The sequence below is a fragment of the Ambystoma mexicanum genome, chromosome 2p (genome assembly GCF_040938575.1).
Source record: "Ambystoma mexicanum isolate Mex_15411 chromosome 2p, UKY_AmexF1_1, whole genome shotgun sequence".
NCBI lineage: Eukaryota > Metazoa > Chordata > Amphibia > Caudata > Ambystomatidae > Ambystoma > Ambystoma mexicanum.
In genome coordinates this window covers 1,049,046,544-1,049,069,070 of record NC_090923.1, presented here as the reverse complement: position 1 = coordinate 1,049,069,070, position 22,527 = coordinate 1,049,046,544, and the positions used below count along the sequence as shown (strand labels likewise).

Below are 22,527 nucleotides of genomic sequence, written 5' to 3'. Positions count from 1 at the left end.
ATGCCCTCGCCGTCCGAAAGTACGGCGTCGCTGCCATCGCTGAAGGCGCCCTCCGCTGCCATGGCCGCCTGCCTGGCGTGGTGGGCCCAATGCTTCGTCGAATGGTCCTTAAGTGTCTTAGGTTTAAACCTACTACACGCTCTGCAGTTCGCTTCGGGGTGGTCCCTCGGCAAGCAGAGATTGCACGTGGCGTGCCTGTCGACCCAAGGGTATTTGCGATTGCACTTGGGGCAGAATTGAAAAGGGATACCCTCCATACGCACCTTGAGGCAGCGGGCTGTTAAAGTGTAGGAAATGTATAAGGTGTACCTATATACCAAGAGTGTAGAGTATGTACCACCCCCCACTCTCCCTACTTGCAGGGCCGAGGCCAGCGGCCTTCCGAGGCCCAAATCCGTCGTGCAGCAGCCGACGGTTGATTTCTTCTCCAGCCGGCGTCGAGTGTCGAAGTTCGACGTTGGGGTGGGGAAGGATGTCAATATATTAGCAAAAGTAAGGCTAAGGCCAGGGGACTCCGCAAAATGCTTCCGACCAGTATGGCGGTAAAAAACAATCTGAGGATCCTAGACGCGTGAGGGATCTTGGGTACAGTGGACGTCACACTAGGGATAGTATTACTGGCACGCCCTGTGTCGACGCCCATTTTCGAGTTTTGAAAAACTGTAATACTCCGCAGCTTCCACTAGATGTCGGCCTATGCACAGCATGTGATCTAAGCAGATTCCACAAGCCTTCGAAATATATATATATATATATATTTATAATTAATATTTTTTCACCGCTTATTTCTCCCGCCAGAAGTAGATAACGACCCTCTTCATCCATAATTTGTTAGTGTAGCCGATACTGGGGAGCTCTATGTATATCGCCACCCCTCTAGCATCTGAGGAGTAGGATGAACAATACCTGTGTATACCCCAGCCTGGTAGTTTGGGAAGGAGCGCATCATTAGCCAAGTGCGTTTCCTGTAAGCAGAGCACGTCGACCCTATGTTTCCTGCTAAAATTAGCTATGAGGCGAGATTTCTTTTTATTCGTGAACCCTCACATTCCACGTCATTATTGTAAGCAGCTTACCATGCCATTGCTCATCCCCATTGCAGCCATAAACTACAGTATGCAATGACACCCGTCCTTCCACTATACCCACTGTGCACGGAGTGCCGGGGCCAGAACACGCTAGTGTTAGCCCTGGAGTCAGAGCGCATGCAAGATGATAGAACAATACTGTCAAGGCAACTCCCAAATGACTGTGGGCAAACCCCCTCCACCCCCACATTCCCACCCACGCCAGCAACCATAACCAACCGGCTCTCGGCCCTCCCTCCGACCCTCTCCCCCAATCCAACCATAATAAAAGAACAATAACCTCAACTAAACAATGCCGCAATACCAGCGGCGACCGGTGCCTCTGAGGGCAGCTCTAGCGCTCCATATGGCTACGGCCAACGCAGTCAGCTCTCCCCCCCAACACCCCATGTATCAGGAAGTAGTAGCATTGCCCCAAGCCTCCAACACGCCTCTACAAGGGCTATCATTGCGAGCTTAAGAAGGATGCCGGGGAGAACCCCCCTGGCTCAGGTAGATTCCTAGCAAATTGCTCCGCTGCATCCGGGGCTGTAAAGAAAACTGCTGACCCTTTATGCTGTACCCGCAACTTGGCCGGATACATCATGGAGTATTTTACTCCGGAGGATGTTTTTTGCCGTTTGGAAGGTCTTCCTTTTATCTTAAACTGAGCTCGCTCCACCATGTACATGTTAGAGGCGGATTGTCCAGCACGTCTACCAAGAGCTGCTCAACAAACTTTTCCATGTTGTCTATGTTGGTAGACTCCGGAACACCAGCAATCCCGACATTGTTCCTCCTAGAGCTCCCCTCCAAATCCTCATTCTTCGCAGCTATTTTCTTGACCAGTTGCTGGAGGGCCACGACTTTGCGCTGTAATGAGGTTACGTTGTCCTATGTAGTTCCAATCCTCTGCTCCGCTTCTTCCATGCGCCCACAAAGTTTTTCTATCTGAACTGCGGAGACATCAACTTTATAAGTGAGGGCATCAATTTTGACCCGAGCGTATCTGTACTTCCCTTCAGCGCCAGTAGCATCCGATTCAGGGCCGCAATGTCCACCTGTTCCGCCACTGGAGCCTGCAGCGGCACCGCCTGTGACTGGGCCTGTTCAGGACGGGCGAACAGCTCCATCCTTGCCTGCTTCTTCTGGTTTCCCATAGGGCTGGGAAAGGCGAGACGCCGAGCCAAATGATGCCAGCGAATATGCAGTGTCCGGACGGCCGCACAGAGGCCCCTCCCCCAGCAGCCTCACCTAGATGCCTCAACGGGTCGGTAGTCCAGCACTATAAAACAGCAGGGGCTCGCCTCCCCGGATAAGGTCTGAACAACAGAAGCTTCAGTTGACCTTGATGCAAGACTGCTTCCAGGTGAGCAGCTCCCTGAGCGTGGCTGTTAAAATACGTGTCGGCATTGCCCAGGGAATATGTTCCCCACTTGAGTTCGGCAAGGAAGTCCACCTGTTTCAATGAAGACTGGCATGCAGGCCCGAGAAACCAGTGCAGTGCTTACAACAGCTAGGCCACACAGCGTAGACAAACACTCCAGCGCAGTTCCTCCACCTACTCTTTTACAGCAGGGGCTGCGGGCACATTGGTCAACAGCCCTTGATGCCAGCTTCAGTATTAAAGTCTTGGCCTCTGATGGGAGTAGGTTCAAGCCTTCGCTAATTGCACACCTAGAAGGCAAGGATAGACATGACTCACTGCCTGCAAAGAAGGTACTAAGAATCTGCGCAAAAGGAGCTACATACTCATTACTGGAATGATGCCAATAAAATATCTGTTTACCGGAGCACATTGAATGAATGATGTTTCCATGGGTGCATACTCAATGCTGCGAGATTGCACACAGACAGCTCAGAATACAGGCAGAGAAAGAAAAAAAAAAGTCTGTTTATTTATTCACTTTCCAGCAGGTAAATTCTGTGCCCCTCCAGTCCAGTCGAGCTCACATCATCCGGAGAGGTCAGTTCATGCGCGTCTCAGAGACCCAGGATGAAGACCCCAGAGGGGCGCCGCCCAGCACCAGTGCCAGCCAGAGATCCAGTCCACCAGAGTGCCGCTCCGTTCAAGGAGACAGAGGGCCCCCCTGCTCGAGATCACAACTTCGCGAAGGCAAGGTGACAGAGCAGAAGGGGAAGGACCGGCACCTGCCACCGCTCAGCACTCTCAGTCTCGCCAGCTCCCCTGCAGGGGTGCACTCATCGACTATGCCGAGTGCCGGGTCCACTGGGCCTGGGGACACAGACTCCACCCCGTGCCTCCACCCACCGCGGCCGAGGCTGCAGGCGCTGCCGAGGCTGGCGACTCCCGCCTTAAAGCACCGCCGTCACCTGCAGTTGCAGTCAGCCAATTCTCCGTCGGGTCTGGCGTATAGGTGGGTCCCCGCGGCCGGACGAGCAGGTCACTCCTCACCCGCTCTATCAGTCAGGCCCCTTCCGTCAATGCTCCCACAATGCAGCAAGCTTACACCCAAGCCCCTCAGGGGGTCCCAGGTGTGCCACTACTTCTCGCCCATGACGGTCAGGGGTTTGGGAGTTGAGAAGGCAGGATAATTGAAGGATTTTAATATCGGCCGTGGCCGGAGCTCTCAGGCAGCAGCCATCTTAGGCTGCTGCGCAACAATCTTTTCAATGGTTAGCACACAAAGGCATCAACTAGCTAAGGCCACAACAGTCTAGACTATCCTGGTGATAACTCTGTGATTCTGTAACACCAGCAGAGAACATATCATAGGCATAACCCATGACGAGAATCAAGACTGATCCATTTCAGACAATAAATCCTAGATAAAGGCTCAACTAGGCCTAACAAATTCTTCAGCATCACACTAGATCTCCAGGTCTAATAACTTAGTTTCCCTACTCGAACTGTGACAGGGTCAGTAAACTGACCTTGTCAAAAGGGGCTAGGGTCCCCGCTCAACCTGGAATGGGAGGCCCATCAGGGTGGAAGCCAGAGCCATTCTTACCCCAGATGGGGACATTGGCAGATGAGAAGGCCTCAGTTCCTGTTCCCTTCCCAAGTGCCTGTATGTATCTTAACAATACCCTCGTCATTTACCCTATACCTCCCGTGAACAATGCTGGCTTGTTTCTTTCTCTTAAAGAATATCTATATGATATGATAGGTTATTTATAACACGCTTAATACCCAGAGGTTTCTAAGCGCGGACCCAGGGATCGAACCTGCATTTCTCTGTGTTGTCTCGTCGCCACTGAGCTATCCTCCCAAGACGGAACCAAAGGCTTGGCAGATAGCCCGCAAGGAAGCGAACCGCCAGCGTTTTCCATCAGACTCCTCCAGTCAGATGGTAGCAGTCAGCAAAGGAAGAGAACATTGATGAAGGAAGGGTCAGAAAGCCTGTCTTAGATTCTGTTTGCACAGTAGTGTTTAGTTCCCCAACCCTCTCCTGAGTCTGTATGGAAGTCCGAGGAGTCGTCCGATGAAATCTCCTTTCTTCTCTGTCTCCAAGAATTGCTGGGCTTCTTCCTTTCTATCTTTCCCTTCTGTTTGGAGAGCTTAGGATGAGCTCCACCGGAGGCCACTTTGCCAATAAGGCTATTTGCCTGGCAGCGGGGGCCCCAGGGAGCCCACCCGAAACCAGGGAACAGCCTTGCTGAAAAACTCTGGTAGATTGCAAAGAGATGATTCGGATGAGGAATTTGAATCCCAGCATGCAATGCTGTGAGCTTGGAGATGCGTTAATTCCAATGAGGGTGTCCAGATACTGATCTTAATAGCAGCAATGAAATCCGGTGAGTATGAAGGTAAGGCCGAGGCAGCATAGAAGGGTAATCCGTTTGAGAACAGGCAGAAGACTGAGGCCGTAGAACTCCGCGCACAAAGCAGTGAAAGGAGCAAGGCAGGAAGGAGAGCACACAACCGAAGGAGTGCTGTGAAGGACAAAAGGGAAGGAAACTGGAGGAGGGGAGTTGGCAAAGCAGAGCAGAAGCGGGAAAGAACAAGAGAATAATCCGCCTGAGAGAGGAGTGCAGGAACAACAAACCGGAGCGTTGGAGTCGCTTCCCGAAACACTGGAAGTTGCAACGCAAGCATGTTAGCGCCTTCTGGGTATTTAAGGCTGGGAAGACTAGAACGCGCATAGCGTTTACGGATGGGAGCATTAGTCCTTTCTGCATGTCCTCCACCTTCCCCCACAGCTTCCACGGCCAGCGACCATGACAGCCTGTGCAGACATCGGGAACACAGTGTACTGCTTTCCGACACCAATGTATGCCACGATCCACCAGCTGCGCCAGACCTGCCTCAAACAGAGCATTATGGACCTGCCGTGGAGCGGCCTTCTCATCACAAACAAGACTGTTCTTTTCTAACCAGGGATTTCACAGCAATGCTGCCCCCTAACACAAACAACAGGCAGTGACACTATCCAATGCAGGCCACCATTGCTGCAGCTCGGCTCTCCGCGTGGAAAAAAGGGATGGGTATTAGCCCTCTATTTGTAAACGTTGACCATTGTAACACCTCCTGGGCGGGGATGTCGATACCAGATTGGTTAGGGCTAGAAGTCCATTGGGAGAAAGGAGTAGGATAAGGAGGGGAAAGGTTAAGAAGGGTGCCAGGGGTGTGTGGGTTAGGTCAGAGGAGGGGAATGTGGTGGACAAAGAGACCAGTGAAAAGGGAAGGTATTGGTTGGTGAGAGTAAGTGGTACTATGTGAAGAGTGTGCAAGGTGGTTGAGTGAAAACGTTAGAGGCAGTGTAGAGAGAGAGTGGAAAGTAGAAGGTGGAATAGTAATAGAGGAGGAGCATTGAAGAGAGGAGAGTAAGAGGGGAGGAGAGGAGGAGCAGCAAAGAGAGGAAGCGAGGGGAGGAGCTGCAAAGAGGGAGAGGAGGAGCCGCAAAGAGGGAGAGCGGGGAGGAGCAGAGGAGCCGCAAAGAGGAAGAGAGGGGAGGAGCAGAGGAGCCGCAAAGAGGAAGAGAGGGGAGGAGAGGAGAGGGGAAGAGAGGAGCCGCTAGGGGAGGTGAGGAGAGGAGCCGCAAAGAGAGGAGCAGCGCAGCTAGGAGAGGGGGAGCAGCGCAGCTAGGAGAGGGGGAGCAGCGCAGCTAGGAGGAGGGGGAGCAGCGCAGCTAGGAGGAGGGGGAGCAGCGCAGCTAGGAGGAGGGGGAGCAGCGCAGCTAGGAGGAGGGGGAGCAGCGCAGCTAGGAGGAGGGGAGAGTTTCAAGAAGGAGTAAAATCAGAGGATAGGAGAGAGAATCAGAAGGAGGAAGCATCAGGAGAAGGGGGTTGAGGAGATTATCAGAAGATTAATAAGAGACAGGGAAATAAGATCTGGGAGTGAGAAGAAGTCAGGCTGGAGTTTGAGTGTAAGGCACACTGCTACAATCCCCTTAGAATTAACACGGATATTGTAGGCACAGCTTCGAAATTCTCAGAGGGACCTTAGATGGAGAAGGTGATTGACTTCAGGCCTTCATTGCTAGCCAGTTAGAAATAGATACTAGGGTTCACAAGCTCTGAATACTAGCCTGGGGAATCAGGACATTCGAGTTAGTGAGTGCGGGAACTGTTTAATCTAGACGAGAGAACGAGGGACAGCCCTTAGCATCCTGCCTAAATACTTAACTCACTTGAACGATCTCTGGGCGTTGGCATGTTCTTCATGCAATCTGTGACAGACATAAGAGAAATGCACTCTACCGATGGCGACAGGTGATCAAAATGTAGCCAGCGATTTCTGTAAAATGGTGCAGGTCCCTGTAAGCCCCATGTTTGGTCCACTGCTGCTAGCCATGCACAGTGAAACTTTTAGTTGACATTTACTGCAAGCTAGCTCGTTTTGAAATAAATGTCAAATAAAAAAGGTTCAAATATCCCAGAATTTAATTTTACTTGCCAAAAGTATCATGCAAATGGTGCACGACCTTCATAAAAACTACTCGACTATGCGAGTGGTAAAGTACATTTTTTGAGCACAGACAACCTTACCCTTTACGGTTCCAAGGTGATGGTGATCGACGTTTTAGATAGATTTTACTTTCCGTTGATTACACTTGTTAGGCCCAACATCCTCGCCACTCAGCCCAGGGCCAAAGAAGGCTTGTGCCTTAGCATGGTCTCTGGTCCAATGTTCTTTAAATATTAATTTGGAGCAGGTGTGTGAATTTCTGACAAAAGGAACTTGTGCGCAAAGGTTAGATAAATCTACTTGTCCCACCTAGTAGGCTAAATTAAATATAACTTACAGGCACATTGTTGCAAATAGTTATGGTAAAACACAAAAGTACATACTTTCTAGAACAATCATAAACAAAACTAAAAAAGATACCCCATTCACTATTTAGTTAGAGAATACTGGCCTCACCACAGTGGCTCTGAAAGGAATCTTAAAAAGGCACCAGAGCTTTAAACCGAGGATAGTAGGTTTAGGCCAGAGTACTAAAACTGAAACGGTCAGGCTGAAAAGAGCCTAGAGACATAAGGAGCTTGAACCTACAACTAATCGAGAAAAGCAATTAGTTCAGGGGCCTTTTATCATGAAATTGATTAAAGCATATATTTGTTCACTGAAACTTAAGGGGAATCTTGTTCAATTGAGTACTTTGAACCACAAAGTCCATAGCAAAAAACGCATTGCCTGAGCATCTTCGTCTGAGCTAGTCTAGTCTCTGCCATCAACCAGAGTATTTTCAAAATGAAGGTAAAAACAAACCAAACAAAAAAAGGACCTGTACGGTGTCTGTAAGAGTCCCATCCTAGGGCTTACCCCGCCCCTTCCCAAGGTTTTGGATCAAGCATCTATTCTCCCATGCCTCCCTAAACTAGAAACCTGTCTTCCAGTAAAACATTTACCCTACCACCACTCATATACAGCCTATTCTGTGGGATGGTTCCTACTCCGGAGGGTCTATAAGCACCTTTTAGCTACCTGTACCTGTAATACAGAGTGTCACAACATCACTGATGATGCTGAACAAGGTAGAAACCCATTGTTGCGGGTGCTACCTTTGTTCAGAGAATGGTGGGCTGGACTAACCTTGTGGGCAGGACAAGACTGATATGCAAATGGGTATTTCTCTTCTCTGAATGGTACAGTGCGCTAAAACATGGTTGAAGACCCTCCAGAGTGGGAACCATCCCATAGAACAGGCTATTTGACCGTGCTAGTTGCATTTCTGTACATACCAAACAGGGCTGAATACAGACGTTTTCTGAAAAATCTGGCAGATGCACTTTGCCCATCTGGAACCCGTACTCTACAACGGGGGCAACAATTCAAGTTGCAAGCTACTAGCCAGCCATAAAACAGTAACTCGCCACCTCATTTCACATACACACAGCACACAATCTTACTTGCAAAGAGTCAAATATCACTAGCGACGAGTGCAAATTGTACACCCCTGTATTTAATAGCAATTCACTTTGTTAAAAGAAACAAAATCACACCACTCTTTCTGAAAAGCTCGAACGTCTCACTCCGGCTGACTTTCTGCATCGTGATAACCTCCTCAATCACCCCACGACTTTGCCTGAACCGTTTGCTATAATTGTTCTTATTCCTGGGTTTTAGTACCTAGAGGTGGTGTACATGTGCAATGTATGTGCTACCCAAAATTAACAGAACATTGACTATGTAAAATGGAACATGTAAAATCTGTGTAGGTAGGGGTGTAGGTCTGCTGCCACACGCCAAAGTCTGGTAAATCTGTCTAACCAGAGATAGCTTTCAGAATGAAGCATTTAAGGTCTAACTGGCAGCTGCCACTGCGGTCTAAAGACCTCCACCAGTAGATTTGCCATATTGGGAATAACTGTCGTTGAAGTCTGTGTTTATAACCCGAGAAGACATCAGTTGTAAAATGGGGCATGGGGCACCGATTTGTAGATTCATGAGCCTCTAGGTAGAAAATGCAACTCAGAGGTAAAGTCTCTGTATAAAAAGACCCATGTCCGTTTTATTTTCTGGACGTTTCTGCCACCGAAGACTAAACCAACAGGATCTATGCAGACCTCCCTCAAAGCCTGCCTGATCAATAGCACACACAGGGTTGCCGGCCCAGATCAAACGTTCAAGCCTGGAACATATTTTGGGAACAGTATGGGGGAAACATGCCATCAGGAAATATAACCAAAGCACTTTGGGTGGACAGGCCTTAGATTCACCAATTGCAGCCTCCTGGTTGGACCTCTCAATACATTTAAACATCCAGTCTGCTTTAGCTGCTCATGCCACTTGGACACTTCCCTGCTTGGACATGGTTAGAATGTCCTTATATCTTGAACCATACCTCATGACATTATAAACTTATGAACAATATGTTATTGGGACGATGCTTCTGTGCAAACGTTTCCGAGCCTGGTGAGCTAGCAATGTTCCCTGGATAATCAGCTCTATTCCAGTCTGTAGTGTTCCCTGCAATTCAGCTAGATCCACCTCTTGCTCTCACACTGGACAGAAATGAACCGTTAATTCACACAGTGTCATATGGTATTACACAGGCAGTCATCTAATTAAACAAGGGTAAAGGTGTAGAGCGTCTACGTGAAAAGCGAAGACAGGTGGGCAGTCCTTACTGAACATCAGATTTCACGTTTCTTTAAGTGACAAGGCAAAAATATAGACTCATTTTAATTTGTTGTGGAAACTATGTAGCACTTGCAACACCACCTAACTTTCAGCAGCCATCCTGCAAATCACATTACCTTGGGGTGCTCTCCATCCAGATGGTGTCGGACCCTCATGTTTTGGAGGGTTCGGGACACTGCTTGGTGGTATCAGTCTCTCCACAAACTTGTACTCCTCGGTTGACTCTACAATACCAGGATACTCAGAGGGGACATTTTCAAGCTGACCAACCAAGTGACTCTGCCAAAGAAAAATAAGGAAATGTCAGACCAGAAATATTGAAACATCACAAGACACACATTTCAACTCTGGGTCTTTGAAAACAGGTGTGACACATCTGACTTCAGCATAAACTAACTTGCATCGCAGTTCCGAAATCAACAGTGTATGCACGGCAAACATATCTTTATATATCCTTAGCCATTTACCTCATCCTGTGCTGCTTATTGGTTTAGGCAAAACAAAATCCTTGGTTTTCCATTTTCTGTAGACATCTGTGCCTTTTGGGATCCATCCCAAGAGCTGAATATGCAGTTGTTCTTTATTGCTGTAAAGGTCTAAAGATAGGTGCTTTTCACCAGCAAGTGTGGGCCTTCTACCGATGTGTGCGTTTTAGATCATCTATGTTGACCGAGAGAGAGGACCTCCAACTCGAACATTCCCCCCCGCCTCTGAGAGCTTCAGCACACTGCTAGACAGATGGCCACAATTTTGAAGCCCAATACATTTTTTGGAATGGTTGCCAATGTGCAACGGAATCGGATTTGCTAAACGTTTGCCTGCAAGAGGCTAGAGGGGAGCCCAGTGGTAGGAGATTAATTTACAGATTGAGCCAAGGTTGCTGGGGCACATATCCCCACCATCGTAAGTGTGTGCGAGTATAAGGAACCTGTGTACGGTAATGTAATAAACTATGTTCAGAACAAAAAAACTTTTAGAAAGAAACCTCAGTAATAGGGAGAGTGACAGGAATCAGAAATCAGGCAAAGGGCCCATTTAGAAGAACTAACTACTTCTTTTTATTGATTTCAGCATGTAAAACAAATCAATAAGAAAACAGCGGCAACTAAATACGCCCCCCCCCTAACTTTGGTCGTAGCGCCAATAGGTCCATCATTCCCATTAACCCCCTGCCAAACCTTTAGCCATGAATGTCCAGCAGCTTTAGTCTTTGGGGGCACCATTGTTCCCTAACCTCCCCTTTCAGGTAGTCCACAGTCTCACCCCAATCAGCTGAAAAGCTCCCCAACTTTCTATCAGAAGCGTATGTGGCCCATTCCAATGAGACAATGTCCCACATTTTCCTTAGCCAGTCCTGCACTGTATGAATCGTTGGGCTCTTCCATTTCTGTACGATTAGACCCATCGCTGCCAAGGTGAATACAACTTTCACCTTAAAACTCCCTCTTCTTTCCCCTTCACCCCCTGCAGCTCTCTTCCCCAGCAAGATCTCCCGCGGGTCCCGACTGCCCTTCAGCCCTAGGGCCTGAGAATGGGCATATGCAATTATCGCACCAAAAGGGTCTAATACGAGGGCAGTCCCACCATATGCGAGTAGCCGTACCCGCCTCCTCGCCTCCCCTCCAGCAGTCCCCTGAAGTGGTCGGGTACATTGCATGCAGACGGGCCGGGGTATGGTGCCAGCCATATATATATATACTTATACCATGCTTCTTGTAGTTGGGTCGCTTTAGCCACCTTTGGAATTGTCCTCCATAGCCTCTCCCAGTCTTCTCTTTCCATTTCAGCCCCAGTTTGTTGCTCCCATCCCCTCATGTACGGCCAGGTGACCTTCGGGCCCGTGCTCTCTAAGAGTTTATATAGGTCCGAGATTAGACCTCTGGAACCCTCGTGGGTCAGGAGGAACAGTTCAAATTGTGTTAGGTCGCACGTAGCCGCCTTCCTGACCTCAGCCGACAGGACCCAGTGTCTAATTTGGAAGCATCTGTGCCTTCCCCCCCCCCTCACCGACTCCGAATTCCTGCTTACATTCCTCGAAGGTTTTCACGTTTTGGTTGTGGAACATATCTCTCAGCGTCCTGCATCCAACCCCTCCCACACTCGGAAAGCTCCCCTCTCCAGCCCGGCGTAAAATCCCGTTTGTTGAAGATAGGCGTAAACGGGGATGGAAAGGACAAAATCCCTCTCCACTGCCCTATCCCAGGTGTCCACCATTCCCTTTGTTATATCACTCAAATAGATATGGGGTGGTCTCAGCCTCCGCGGAAGCCATTACACCTCCCCCGGGTGATGTCGGGCAACTGCTCCATCCATTTTTACCCAGTGCTTCTTATAGTCCTCCGCAAACCATTCCCTAATCACCCGGAGAAGTGCAGCCTCATGTTATCGCCTGAACTCCGGAATAGCCAGGCCACCCCGCCCTTTGCACGCCATGAGAAGGCGCCGGGACAAGCGTGGCCTCTTGCCTTCCCAGATAAATTCTTTGACCACTCTGTCCAATTCTGTAAAGAAGCTCGCAGGAATGGATAGCGGAATCGACAAACAAATAGAGTATGCGGGGTAGAATCACCATTTTAAGTACCACCCCCCTCCCTAGCCAGGAGATCCTGAGGGCACTCCACCTCCTCAGATCTTTAACTGCTGTTAGCATGGGGGAGTAGTCGCACCGTACCAACGCCCAGGGAAGGGGTTATCCTAAAGTATCGTAACCTACCCGGGCTCCATTTGAACGGGGAGAGTGCCTTTAATTCCCTCGCCTCATTCTCCTCTAGTGACAAGTTCATCAGTTTGGACTTCTGCCAGTTGACCCGCAGACCCGATACCTCCCCGAATGTGGTCAGCACTTCTATACTCGCCCTGATGGACTCCTTTGGCTGTGTCAATCTGAGCAACAAGTCATCAGCGAATGCCGCCACTTTATGCCGATATCCCCTGAATGGTATGCCCTGAATCTTGTCTGCCTCCCTTATAGCCAGTAGAAGGGGTTCCAAATATAGCGTAGAGCAGGGTGGGGGGTGGGGAGACACAAGGGGCACCCCTGTTTCGTCCCTCGCCGGAGCCTAATTGGATGTGATGTTCCTCCATTTACTGGGATACGCGACCTGGGATTCTTGTAATTTGCCGCGACCATGTTGATGAACTCTGACCCAAGACCCATCATTTCCATGACTTGGAACAGGAACGACCACTCCACCCGATCAAAGGCTTTTTCAGCGTCTAGCGCTAGGAGGATCACCGGAGTGGTCGTCTTCCGTGTTTTCTCGACCATGTGGGCCACCCGTCTAATATTTTAATGTACATTTTTGCCTCTGTGTTTATGAGGGCAATGGGTCGATACAATGTGCACTCTTCAGGATCCTTGCCCACCTTATGTAAGAGTGTTATTTTAGCCTCTTCCATTGAGGGGGTAATGCTGCCTCTGGACCCAAATGAGTAAAATAGTTGTGTTAAATGTGGAACTGACAGATGGGAGTAGGTTTTATAAAAAGACGCTGGATAGCCGTCTGGCCCCGGGGCCTTGGCTCTTATCTCGTCTTCCGTGATAGCTCGACCTAGCTCTCTCCCTTAGATAACCGTGGGAGGGGAAGAGCCCCCAGGAACTCCGTGTGGCCCAGGCAATGGATTCTGTGAAGAGTATAAATCTTGGTAAAACTCGTCAGCCTCCCCTTTATCTCTTCAGTCCCAGTGAGTCTCTCACCCCCCTTATCTCTCATGGCCACAATAACATTCCGTTCCCAGTTGACCCTCAGTAAGCAAGCCAGAAATGAGTCTGCCTTATTGGCCTTCGCATAAAATCTTTGTCTAATCCGGAGCATAGCCTCCTCCGCCCTTTTGGTCCTTAGGATCCCCAACTGGCCCTGTACTAACCTATATTCTTTGTACACCTTTCTAGTGGGGTTCTCCCCCACTTGTACCCTGGTGGCCTCCACTTCACCACTTCACTTTCCAACAGTGATTCTAGCCCTCTCATCAGTCCGTTTCTCTCTGCCTTTAGAGCGATTAGTTCCCCACTTAAGGTAGCTTTAAAAGCATCCCACCTGATCCTCTATCGTGTCCAAGCTGTTGTTCCGCTTAAAGAAGTCCCGAATCTTACTTTCTATCTCCTCCCGCATCACCTGATCCCTCACAAGCAACTCAGGGAATTTCCAGCTCCACAACCCGACCTGTGCCTCCCCAGCTGCAGCTTCATCTGAACAACCTTATGGTCTGCTATCCCCATGGGACCCACCTCTACTGATTCCACCCCTCCAATCAGGCTTGCAGACGCCCAGATACAGTCAATTTTTGACTGGATTCTATGAACATCGGAGAGAAACGTGAACCCCTCCTTACCTCCCCTTAGCGTCCTCCACATATCCCGCAATCCAGCTTCCTCGCCACCGCACCCCCACCACCCCCCCTCATGCTGCGTGCGGTCACCCCTCCTATCCCATGCCAAATTAAAATCTCCCATCAGTATCACCTGCCCCCTCGCGAAGTCCTGCAAGGTACCCAGAATCTCTCGCACAAACTGATCTTGGCCCGCGTTCGGGCTGTACACTGAGGCTATAGTGTAAGGCGTGCCCATGTACTCTCCTCTTACCATGATTTACCTCCCGCTTTTGTCCCGGAGCATATTGATCACTCGTAAGTCCATCCCCCTCCCAAATGCCAGGGCAACCCCCCCCTTTCTTTGTGGGGCCCGATGCAAACAGTATTTGAGAGAATCCCTTCAACTGCAGGCGATGCTTGTCCTTCCGCAGTAAGTGGGTCTCCTGCATCGCCAGGACATCTGGTTTGTGGGTCCTGGTAAATTGCTCCAATTTCGTACATTTAAGAGGGGAGTTCAGCCCCCTAACATTATGTGTTAGCCACTTGAAGACCGCGCCGTTATACAGTATGCTCCTCTTAGTCGACCCCCTCCCCCTTACCGGGTCTGCCCTCCATTTCCCCCCTCCTCCCCCAACGGTGGGCATTCTGATCCCCCCCCCCCCCCCCCCCATCTTCTTCTGATCCTCCCCCCCCCCCCCCCATCTTCTCTTACCTTCTGTCTCCTTTTCCTTATTCCATGTGGCTTGAATTGCTCCACTGGTCGCTACGACCCCCTCCTGAGTCCTCCCCTCCCCCCGCCCTTTCCCACCCTGCATCCCCAATTTAGGGTGAGACGGCCCCCGCCCAACTTGACAACCACCCCAGGCATTCGCTCCCTCCGCTCCTTCCCTTCCCCCCCACCGGGCCTCATCGCCCTTACTGACCCCAGGATGTTGTGCCCCCTGCCCCAAGCCCCCCCCCCCCAGCCTCAGCTGCCACCGTCAAGGGTCCACCACCCCTTGCACATTTTGTTCCTATTCAGGTGCTCCCCAAGCTGCCAACCCCGCGCCCTGAGCAGGCCCCGCCTCCGTTCTTCGGCGACATGCCATTCCCCCTAAGGAACTTCCGCTTTTTGTCCCCCACCGTAGACCACTCCCACAGCCTTGGCCTGCTGCCTGTGGCCAACCCAGCACTGCTCGAGGGACCTTCATCCGGGTCAATCCGCAACACATTAGCTCCCTCATGGACTGACGTTATCCGTTTCTGGTGTCCTTCCCAGTCAAATACTAAGCCAAATGGAAATGTCCACTTGTAGCGTGATTCGCGCTCATTTAGTGGCTTCAACACCGGTGCCATCCGTCTCCTCTTTATCAGGGTGATGCTAGCCAGAGCTTGATACAAGGCTCTCTGTTGGGCTTTAAACGTTATTGGTTCCCTTTTCCTCGCCGCTCGGAGGACTGCCTCCTTCTGGGCGTATCTGGTAAAAGCGGCAAGGACGTCCCTCGGTCTCGGGGTGGGCCCCTTGGACAGTCTACCAACTCTATGGATGCGGTCCAATTCAATGCTGTCCGGAGCAGCCTCCCCTAAAATTTCAGCAAAGATGCCATGGATTTCCTGTTTTAGTTCCTTATCCGAAACTGATTCCGGCAGCAGCTTCACCCTTATGTTAACCCTACGAGACCTGTTTTTGATGTCCTCCCTTTGGATCTCCAGATTCTGGGTCACCACATCGAGGCACTCTATGGCCTCACTGTTAGCGGTAGTTTCCTTTTCCATTTCCTGGAGACCCCTTTCCAGAAGATCGGTTCTTTCACCCAATTGTCTTAGGTCCCGCTTGATCTCCCCAAGAGCTTAATTCAGGTCCGCCTGCATAAGCTGAAAATGCTCCTGGAATGTCTTAGCCAGATTGGTTTGAAGCGCCTGGTTTGAAATGCCTGAATCTCGCCCAGGAAGTCCTGTCTATTGACCGGGGTCAGCTCCTGCGGCCCCTCCGCGGCCCTCCTCTCCTCCGATCCCTCGTTATTGCCCTCCGATCCCTCTCCCATATCCTGTGCCGGCCACAAAGAGTGGAGGGTGCTTTGTGAATCCCGTGGGTGCTGCGCTGATTTTCCGTTCTTCCCTTTATTTCAAGTGGCCATCAATTCAATCTATTGCATACAGTGTGGGTTCTGGCCCGCTCCTTTCCTTTTGCTCCCCAGTCACTTACTGGAGCCAGACATTCACCAATTATCTCCACGGGGGCCAATCTACCTGTGCGAAGCCTCCAACAGGCCAGCGCAGCTCCGCTGGCCCTTCTTCCACTCGTGCCCCCTCTGGAGCCACTTAATATGCTTGACAGGGGTTGCTACGCCCCAGTAGCACCCTGATCTGGGCCCCCATCACTGGAGAGCCACAGGGGCCGCCGCCTGCCAAAGTGCCCAGGCTCCAAGACCGACTCTGTGCTCCCCCCCAGATCTCTTGGAGCACGGGGCCTCGCGACCGCGGGCGCAGCTGGAGCAGCTCCCGCTTCTCGTTCCGTCTTCCCTCTGGTGGCCGGGGACCCGCCCGCTCCTCCACGAGCCGCCCAGCAAGGTCCCCAACTCACTGTGGTGTTCCGCCTCAGCTCTGCTGCTGCCCCTGCTGCTGCTCCTCCTCCTCCTGCTGCTCCTCCTCCTGCTGCTCCTCCTCCTGCTGCTCCTCCTGCTGCTGCTCCTCCTGCTGCTCCTCCTGCTGCTCCTCCTGCTGCTCCTCCTCCTCCTCCAATCACACGGGGGTGCTCTGTTCCTCCTCTCCCCCTTCTGTAGGAGCCAGTTGTCTGCAGCTAGGAGCCCGACAGGCACCTCCTCCACTGCCCAGGCCTCGCTCGCTGACGGGCAGGCTCCCCGCTCGCTGCTCAAGCCGGGCCAGCCCGGGGCATACGCACTGCAGGGGTGCGATATTCTCCTTCCCTGCGCCTCACTGCCTCCCCAGATAGATTCCAGAAGCCTTGCCGCAGCTTTTCCATGGACCGCCGGCCAAAAGCGGGGTGGTGGACTGCTATATTCACGCACGGGAGCGCATAGTCGGCACGTTTAATGCCTGCCGGCCGCCATCCTGGAATCCAGAAGAACTAACTTTTATTATGGGGATAGGCTAAAATGATAAAAGGATGAAGATGTGAAGATTTTTTTTTTTTGTAGCTTATTCGTCATACAGTGTCCGTTATAAAATGTCTATGCGCTACTGTTTTTGGCAGATCATGACAGGAAGGTAAAGGGAATTGACCAAGATTACAGAATGTGGTAGAGTGTAGAAGTTAGAACTCAAACACAAGTCATCTGATTCCATAGGGCGTCCACAACAGAAACCTAGGCATAGGTATAGGTATTCGTGGAACACCAAGCCCAAAAGCAACTGCCTGTGCCAGAAATTTAAACAAACTGTGGGAAAACAAATCACTTATAAATTCATTTATAATTTTTGCTGTCGATTTTAACATCAATGAATAATAATAAGCGGTAAACAAGAAGCAATGAATTATAATGACAACATGGACAATCAAATAATGAAATGGCAGGATGTCAACAATTGTACAAACAAATGTGCCACAATTCTGAAAACAAATACAATCTTTGTTACCAGAGGAATAATGCCACACCAAACAACTATACCTACTCAGAGAGATACAAAGACCTATCACAAACCCCAAAAAACCCTTGGACAACAAGAAACTATGTGCAAAACCTAACTCTACTGTGCAAGATAACAGATTTTATCCAGTTTAACATTAACAGGCTGTACTGAATAACATCACAGAGCCCTTATTCTGCATGGATTGCCCTACTTTTCGGCTAGCCATACGGACTACAATTTGCGTGACTATGGCTGGTCAACTTAATAAGTATTCAACATATGAGCTTTAGTAGAAATGCCAACTCGAGTGTCGGCCATATGGTTGATTGCAAACCATCAGGCCAGCCTTCTTCAGGGCGAAGGACATTGTGACACGACATGTGGCAACAGGACTGAAAATAAATAACTAACTCAATGAGGACCCATAATGCAAAATCTCATGGACTGGAACGTCTTTATCACATCTTTCCAATGTGTAACTGACCTTCACTACAACTCTATTCCAGTGCAGTGTGTGGACATCTGTGACATCCCAACCTGGGCCATTGTGTGCGCCTGCGCAGTCGCTTTCCAACCTCCGTTCTATGCCAAAACAAAGGACACCCATTTAATTTGGGTTAACCGACTTGAAGTCACTGTACTTGCATTGCAGTCTCTGCACAGTGCATAACATACTATACCTTTGATAAATAACAATTGTGGGACCAAAAAAAGAGAATCTCAGACTTGCCTCAATGTGCGATGCTAATGCCCACTACTCAATAGTGTCCAGTATACGAACATCTTTCAAACTACCCTCCATTTAGACCATTAAGAGTGCCTCCTTCATGTCTAAACATAGACAATTGGCCCCAATGAAAAATACAAAAAGCACAAAACAGCCCTTCAGGATCTGAATGCCGACAATGCCGTTCTATGTTCATGTAAATGCATCCGAGTACATTTCCAAGTGCCCCTATACATGTCGTTCCTTCCCGCACTAACCAGTTTAAAAAAAAGAAAAGAAAAAAATGTATTTACAGTTCAATGAAGAAACATACATCCTCAATCACATCATACAATTAAGTCATAGTTTATACATCAAGTTGGCTCTCAGTGCCCGCTTTTGGAGCCATCATGTAAACACTCCCGTAGATACAATTACTTATATTTAGTAGTAATCAATCAGTTGTCTGTTCTCGCAGAAGGGTTCCCAAATATCTTTTGGCCTACAGCTCGGTCTTACAGTAGAAATATAGGCCTCCTCACATTCATTAGCATATGTCATTTTATGGATCCACCTTGATATGTCGGGGGTAGTTTTGGACTTCCATCTGAGCAGTAAACATTTTTTAGCCAACAAGCATACAATGTTGAAAAGTCGTCTCAACTTAATCAATATCTTGCCAATATCTCCAAACAAGTATTTGGGTAGTGTTCTCGGGACGACTCTGGTACATATATGAAGAATATCAGTGACCTCCTGCCAGAATTGGGCGACACGAGGACGCTCCCAGCACATATGGTGTGCATCAGCCATATCTGCATTACATTTTGTACAACTGCCATTTGCCCGAGGGGCGAACTTGGTAGTTTTCGCAGGGGTGTACTGTAAACCATTGAGTGCCTTAAATTGGATGGGTCTGTGCCTGGCATTTAGGGACACCTCCTTGGTGAGGCGACACAAGAGTGTCCACTGTACTTCCATCTATCGGAGTACCCAGGTATCCCTCATCTCTCTCTGGCTTTCCGGGGTAGCGGTTGACATCCCGACATCTCCTATATAATTTAGAAACCAGGCCTCTGGGATTCCCGGTGGTCACCACCATATCTAGTATTTTGCATACCTCAGGTTCACAAGGGAACAACGACCATCACGATCTGACAGCAGCTCTAATTCTATACTACTGCAACGTTTTAATGGGGCCGGAGCCCAGTTTTTCCGAGAAGTCGGGAAACGTTACGACGGAACGACCTGGGAAGAGGTTATGTAGGGTCAGTGGGTCCCACCCATTCTGGACTGTCTGGTCGTATGATGGTGGCAGCCCTGGGCAGCGCCAGAGCAGGATGGAGCCAGCAAACGATTCGTTAATCTTCAGCCTCTTAAAGATTCTGGACCCGCACTTACCAGTTTTTGAAATGGACAACCCGCGTTGCCAATTTCAAAAACAAAAACCAATAAGTGTGGGAGGGAACATTTCAAGATGTACTCAGATAAACACAGCTGAGCATCAAGCAGTCAAAATAAAACAAGAATTAGATCTCCATGAGCAGTCTTTTTAAAACAATTCTTTGACTGCAGACGCAAAGGGTAAACTGGAAGTAGTGAACAAGGAATTTAAGAGTTTCAGTCTTGTAAAAAAAATCTAATAAACTTAAAAAAAAGATATCAACATCTTGGTTGTAATAGACAAACTAATAGGAGAAAGTGGGTATCATTTACCAATACTACCAGCTCATCAACTGATGAGGGACAAAGTTCAGAACCTGGCGCCTCAACATCAAGGGAGAATCAATCTTTTTTAGGCGAGGGGGCGAGCCTCAGGGTCGGAGACCATCAGGCCCAAAAAGAGGCATTTCAGGATGGATCAAAACAAACCTTTACAACACCAGGAACAGAGGATAGCCTTGTTAGTATCCCCAATCTTTAATTTAATCGGGAACTGATCGGACGGAAATAGAAATTGGTGTTCTCTCAAATGGTTTATGTTTCGTACCCGCCCAAGATATGAATCTGAACCAAACTGAGCTGGAACTATGTAAATTCTTCAGGAAGAAACAGCCAATACTAAATTTAGGCCTAAATCAACATTCACCCGACAGACAGTGAGGTACCCCCGAGATTCTCGATTTGAGAAAACGATATTAAGGGGGCTGCCTCGTCAATTTCAGCAACAAGGAAACTATGGCCAATTCAGAACAGGACTTAGGACTCATGCCAAGACTGTGGCACTTGGAGACCTCACAAAGAAAAATATCATTATAAAGCCTGCCGATAAATGGCGGGGGCATAGTAGTGATGGGGACGACACAATACATCAAAATGATATCTGCCGTAGTGGATAACAGTGAACGCTATAAAAACCGCTTCATAGACCCTACACCTTCAGTAACTATGCGCCAATGCAATCGATTAGGGTTTTCTCACTAGCAACGAGGCCATGTTACTCACGCCTAGGGATGTCAGGGTATCAGCCCTTACGCGTTGCTGAAAATACATAAGAGCAGTATTGATCCTCCTGGACTTCCGATTGTCTCCCTGGGTGGCTCCTAACTTGAACCAAGTGGACAATATATGGACTGGTTTTTACAACCACTCGCGCCCATGTATGTTAAAGACATGACGGCAGTCATTAATGTGGTGGCAGGGTTAGCCTATAAATGAGCCAAACATCATGGTCTCCTTAGACATAGCTGCTTTACACACCAATATCCTGCAAGTGGAAGTACTGGGAACCGTGCAGAACTCATTGGATGTAAAGACCTTTACCACTCGCAGTCCCCACACACTTTATTATAGAACTACTACGGGTGACCCCATGTTACAACTTTTTCGCCTTCAATAATGACCTTTACCTATAGATTGAATGCACTGCCATGGCGGCGGCTTTCGCCCCCAGTTTGGCTAAGATCTATATGGCCAATTTTGAGGAGAGAAATATATACCAGAACAATCCTTGCATGTCCCAAAAAACCAACTAGGTATGTCACATCGATGAAATTTTTCTTATGGACAGGAATGGAGGTATCTCTGCAAGAATTTGTGCGTTGGTTGAATCAACGTGCCATACATTTGACATTCATGAGCCGATCCGACAGGCAGTCTCTTCCATTGCTAGATATAATAAGAATGGCTCATTCCAACGGTCAACGTCAACTGTACACTGACTTTTACAGGAAGAGCCTGGACCGTAACACACCACTCATACTCCAGCCAGCATACGAAAGCCCTCAGGTATAATTTGCCATATGGGCAATTTTTACACTAATGATGTAATTGTACAAGGATGCTTTTGAACTCCAATCTAGAACCCCATCTAATAAGCTCTTGGATAGAGGCTACCTGCACAAAACATGCAGCCAAGCAAGCAAGGTTTATAGAGAGTTATTGCCATCTCCTTGGCACGAAAAAGAAAAGCAAGATCGTATAGTCTCTGTGAGAACCTTAAGCAACCAAACCAGCAAAATAATTGGCCAAAAACATTGGAGATTAGTTGGACACCGGCTACACTAGCAGACCACCCCTATTTGCATTGAAAAAAGTAAACAAAAACGAAGGGCTAGACTGGTTCACTCAAGATGGAGTACTGAACCCATGAATGCGACACAATATTATCGATTCAATATGGCATTCACAGAGGGGTCGGGGGTGGCCAGAGTCCATGACGTGCCTGGCGTGAGCTTCTGCTTTTGATCCTTAAAAACGGATCCTTCCAGTGGTGCCTTTATACACATAGCTGCATGAATTTGCTCTGTTCCAGATAGCAGTGAGGTTAGGCTGCCCTCGCGGCTTTCCTTGCCGTATGCCGATGTCCTGGGAAGGGAGACACTGGCCAACTCCAACACGGCCACCTTACCAAAATGGCACCCGCGCCGATGTAGTGACGGCAGACCGGGAGGCAGCGGCTCCCCACCTTGCGCCGAGAGTTGCATAAAGGGGCGCATTGAAGATCCGTAGCGAGTGTCACGTCATACAGCTCCTGCGGGACCGCACAGCTGACTGGCTGGTTTGGAGCGCATCGTGCCCCCCCACCATGCAGACGGCGGCTGGGTGCTGTAGCGAGAAGCCCCAGCGTGATGTGAAGAGGATTCTCCGGACCAGTTGGTGAGAGGCGGGGAGGGGCCACATAATGGCGCGGCGGACCCAGGTGTGCACAGTCTCCCTGACGGAACCGCTGTAGGAAAAGAGCTGGCCCTGCCCCGTGCCAGGCCTGCATCCATTGAGAGCATGGTGTCGGCTCGCTGCTGCGAGAGGCTTGCGCTGGAGCGGCAGCTCTATTAGGAGACTTGGTACTCCAGGTGGGAGTTCGGGAAAACTGTGGACTAAAC

At 49.4% G+C, this 22,527-nt stretch overlaps 1 protein-coding gene across 1 annotated transcript in view; it reads right to left on the bottom strand.

Moving 5' to 3' along the window:
• Positions 1-22,527, bottom strand: part of MRPL49 (mitochondrial ribosomal protein L49) — a 100,209-nt gene that overhangs the window by 24,691 nt on the left and 52,991 nt on the right. The window contains exon 2 of the mRNA XM_069644959.1: positions 9,735-9,897. Coding sequence (XP_069501060.1) covers positions 9,735-9,897 — 163 coding nt within the window. The remainder of the gene's footprint in view (positions 1-9,734; positions 9,898-22,527) is intronic.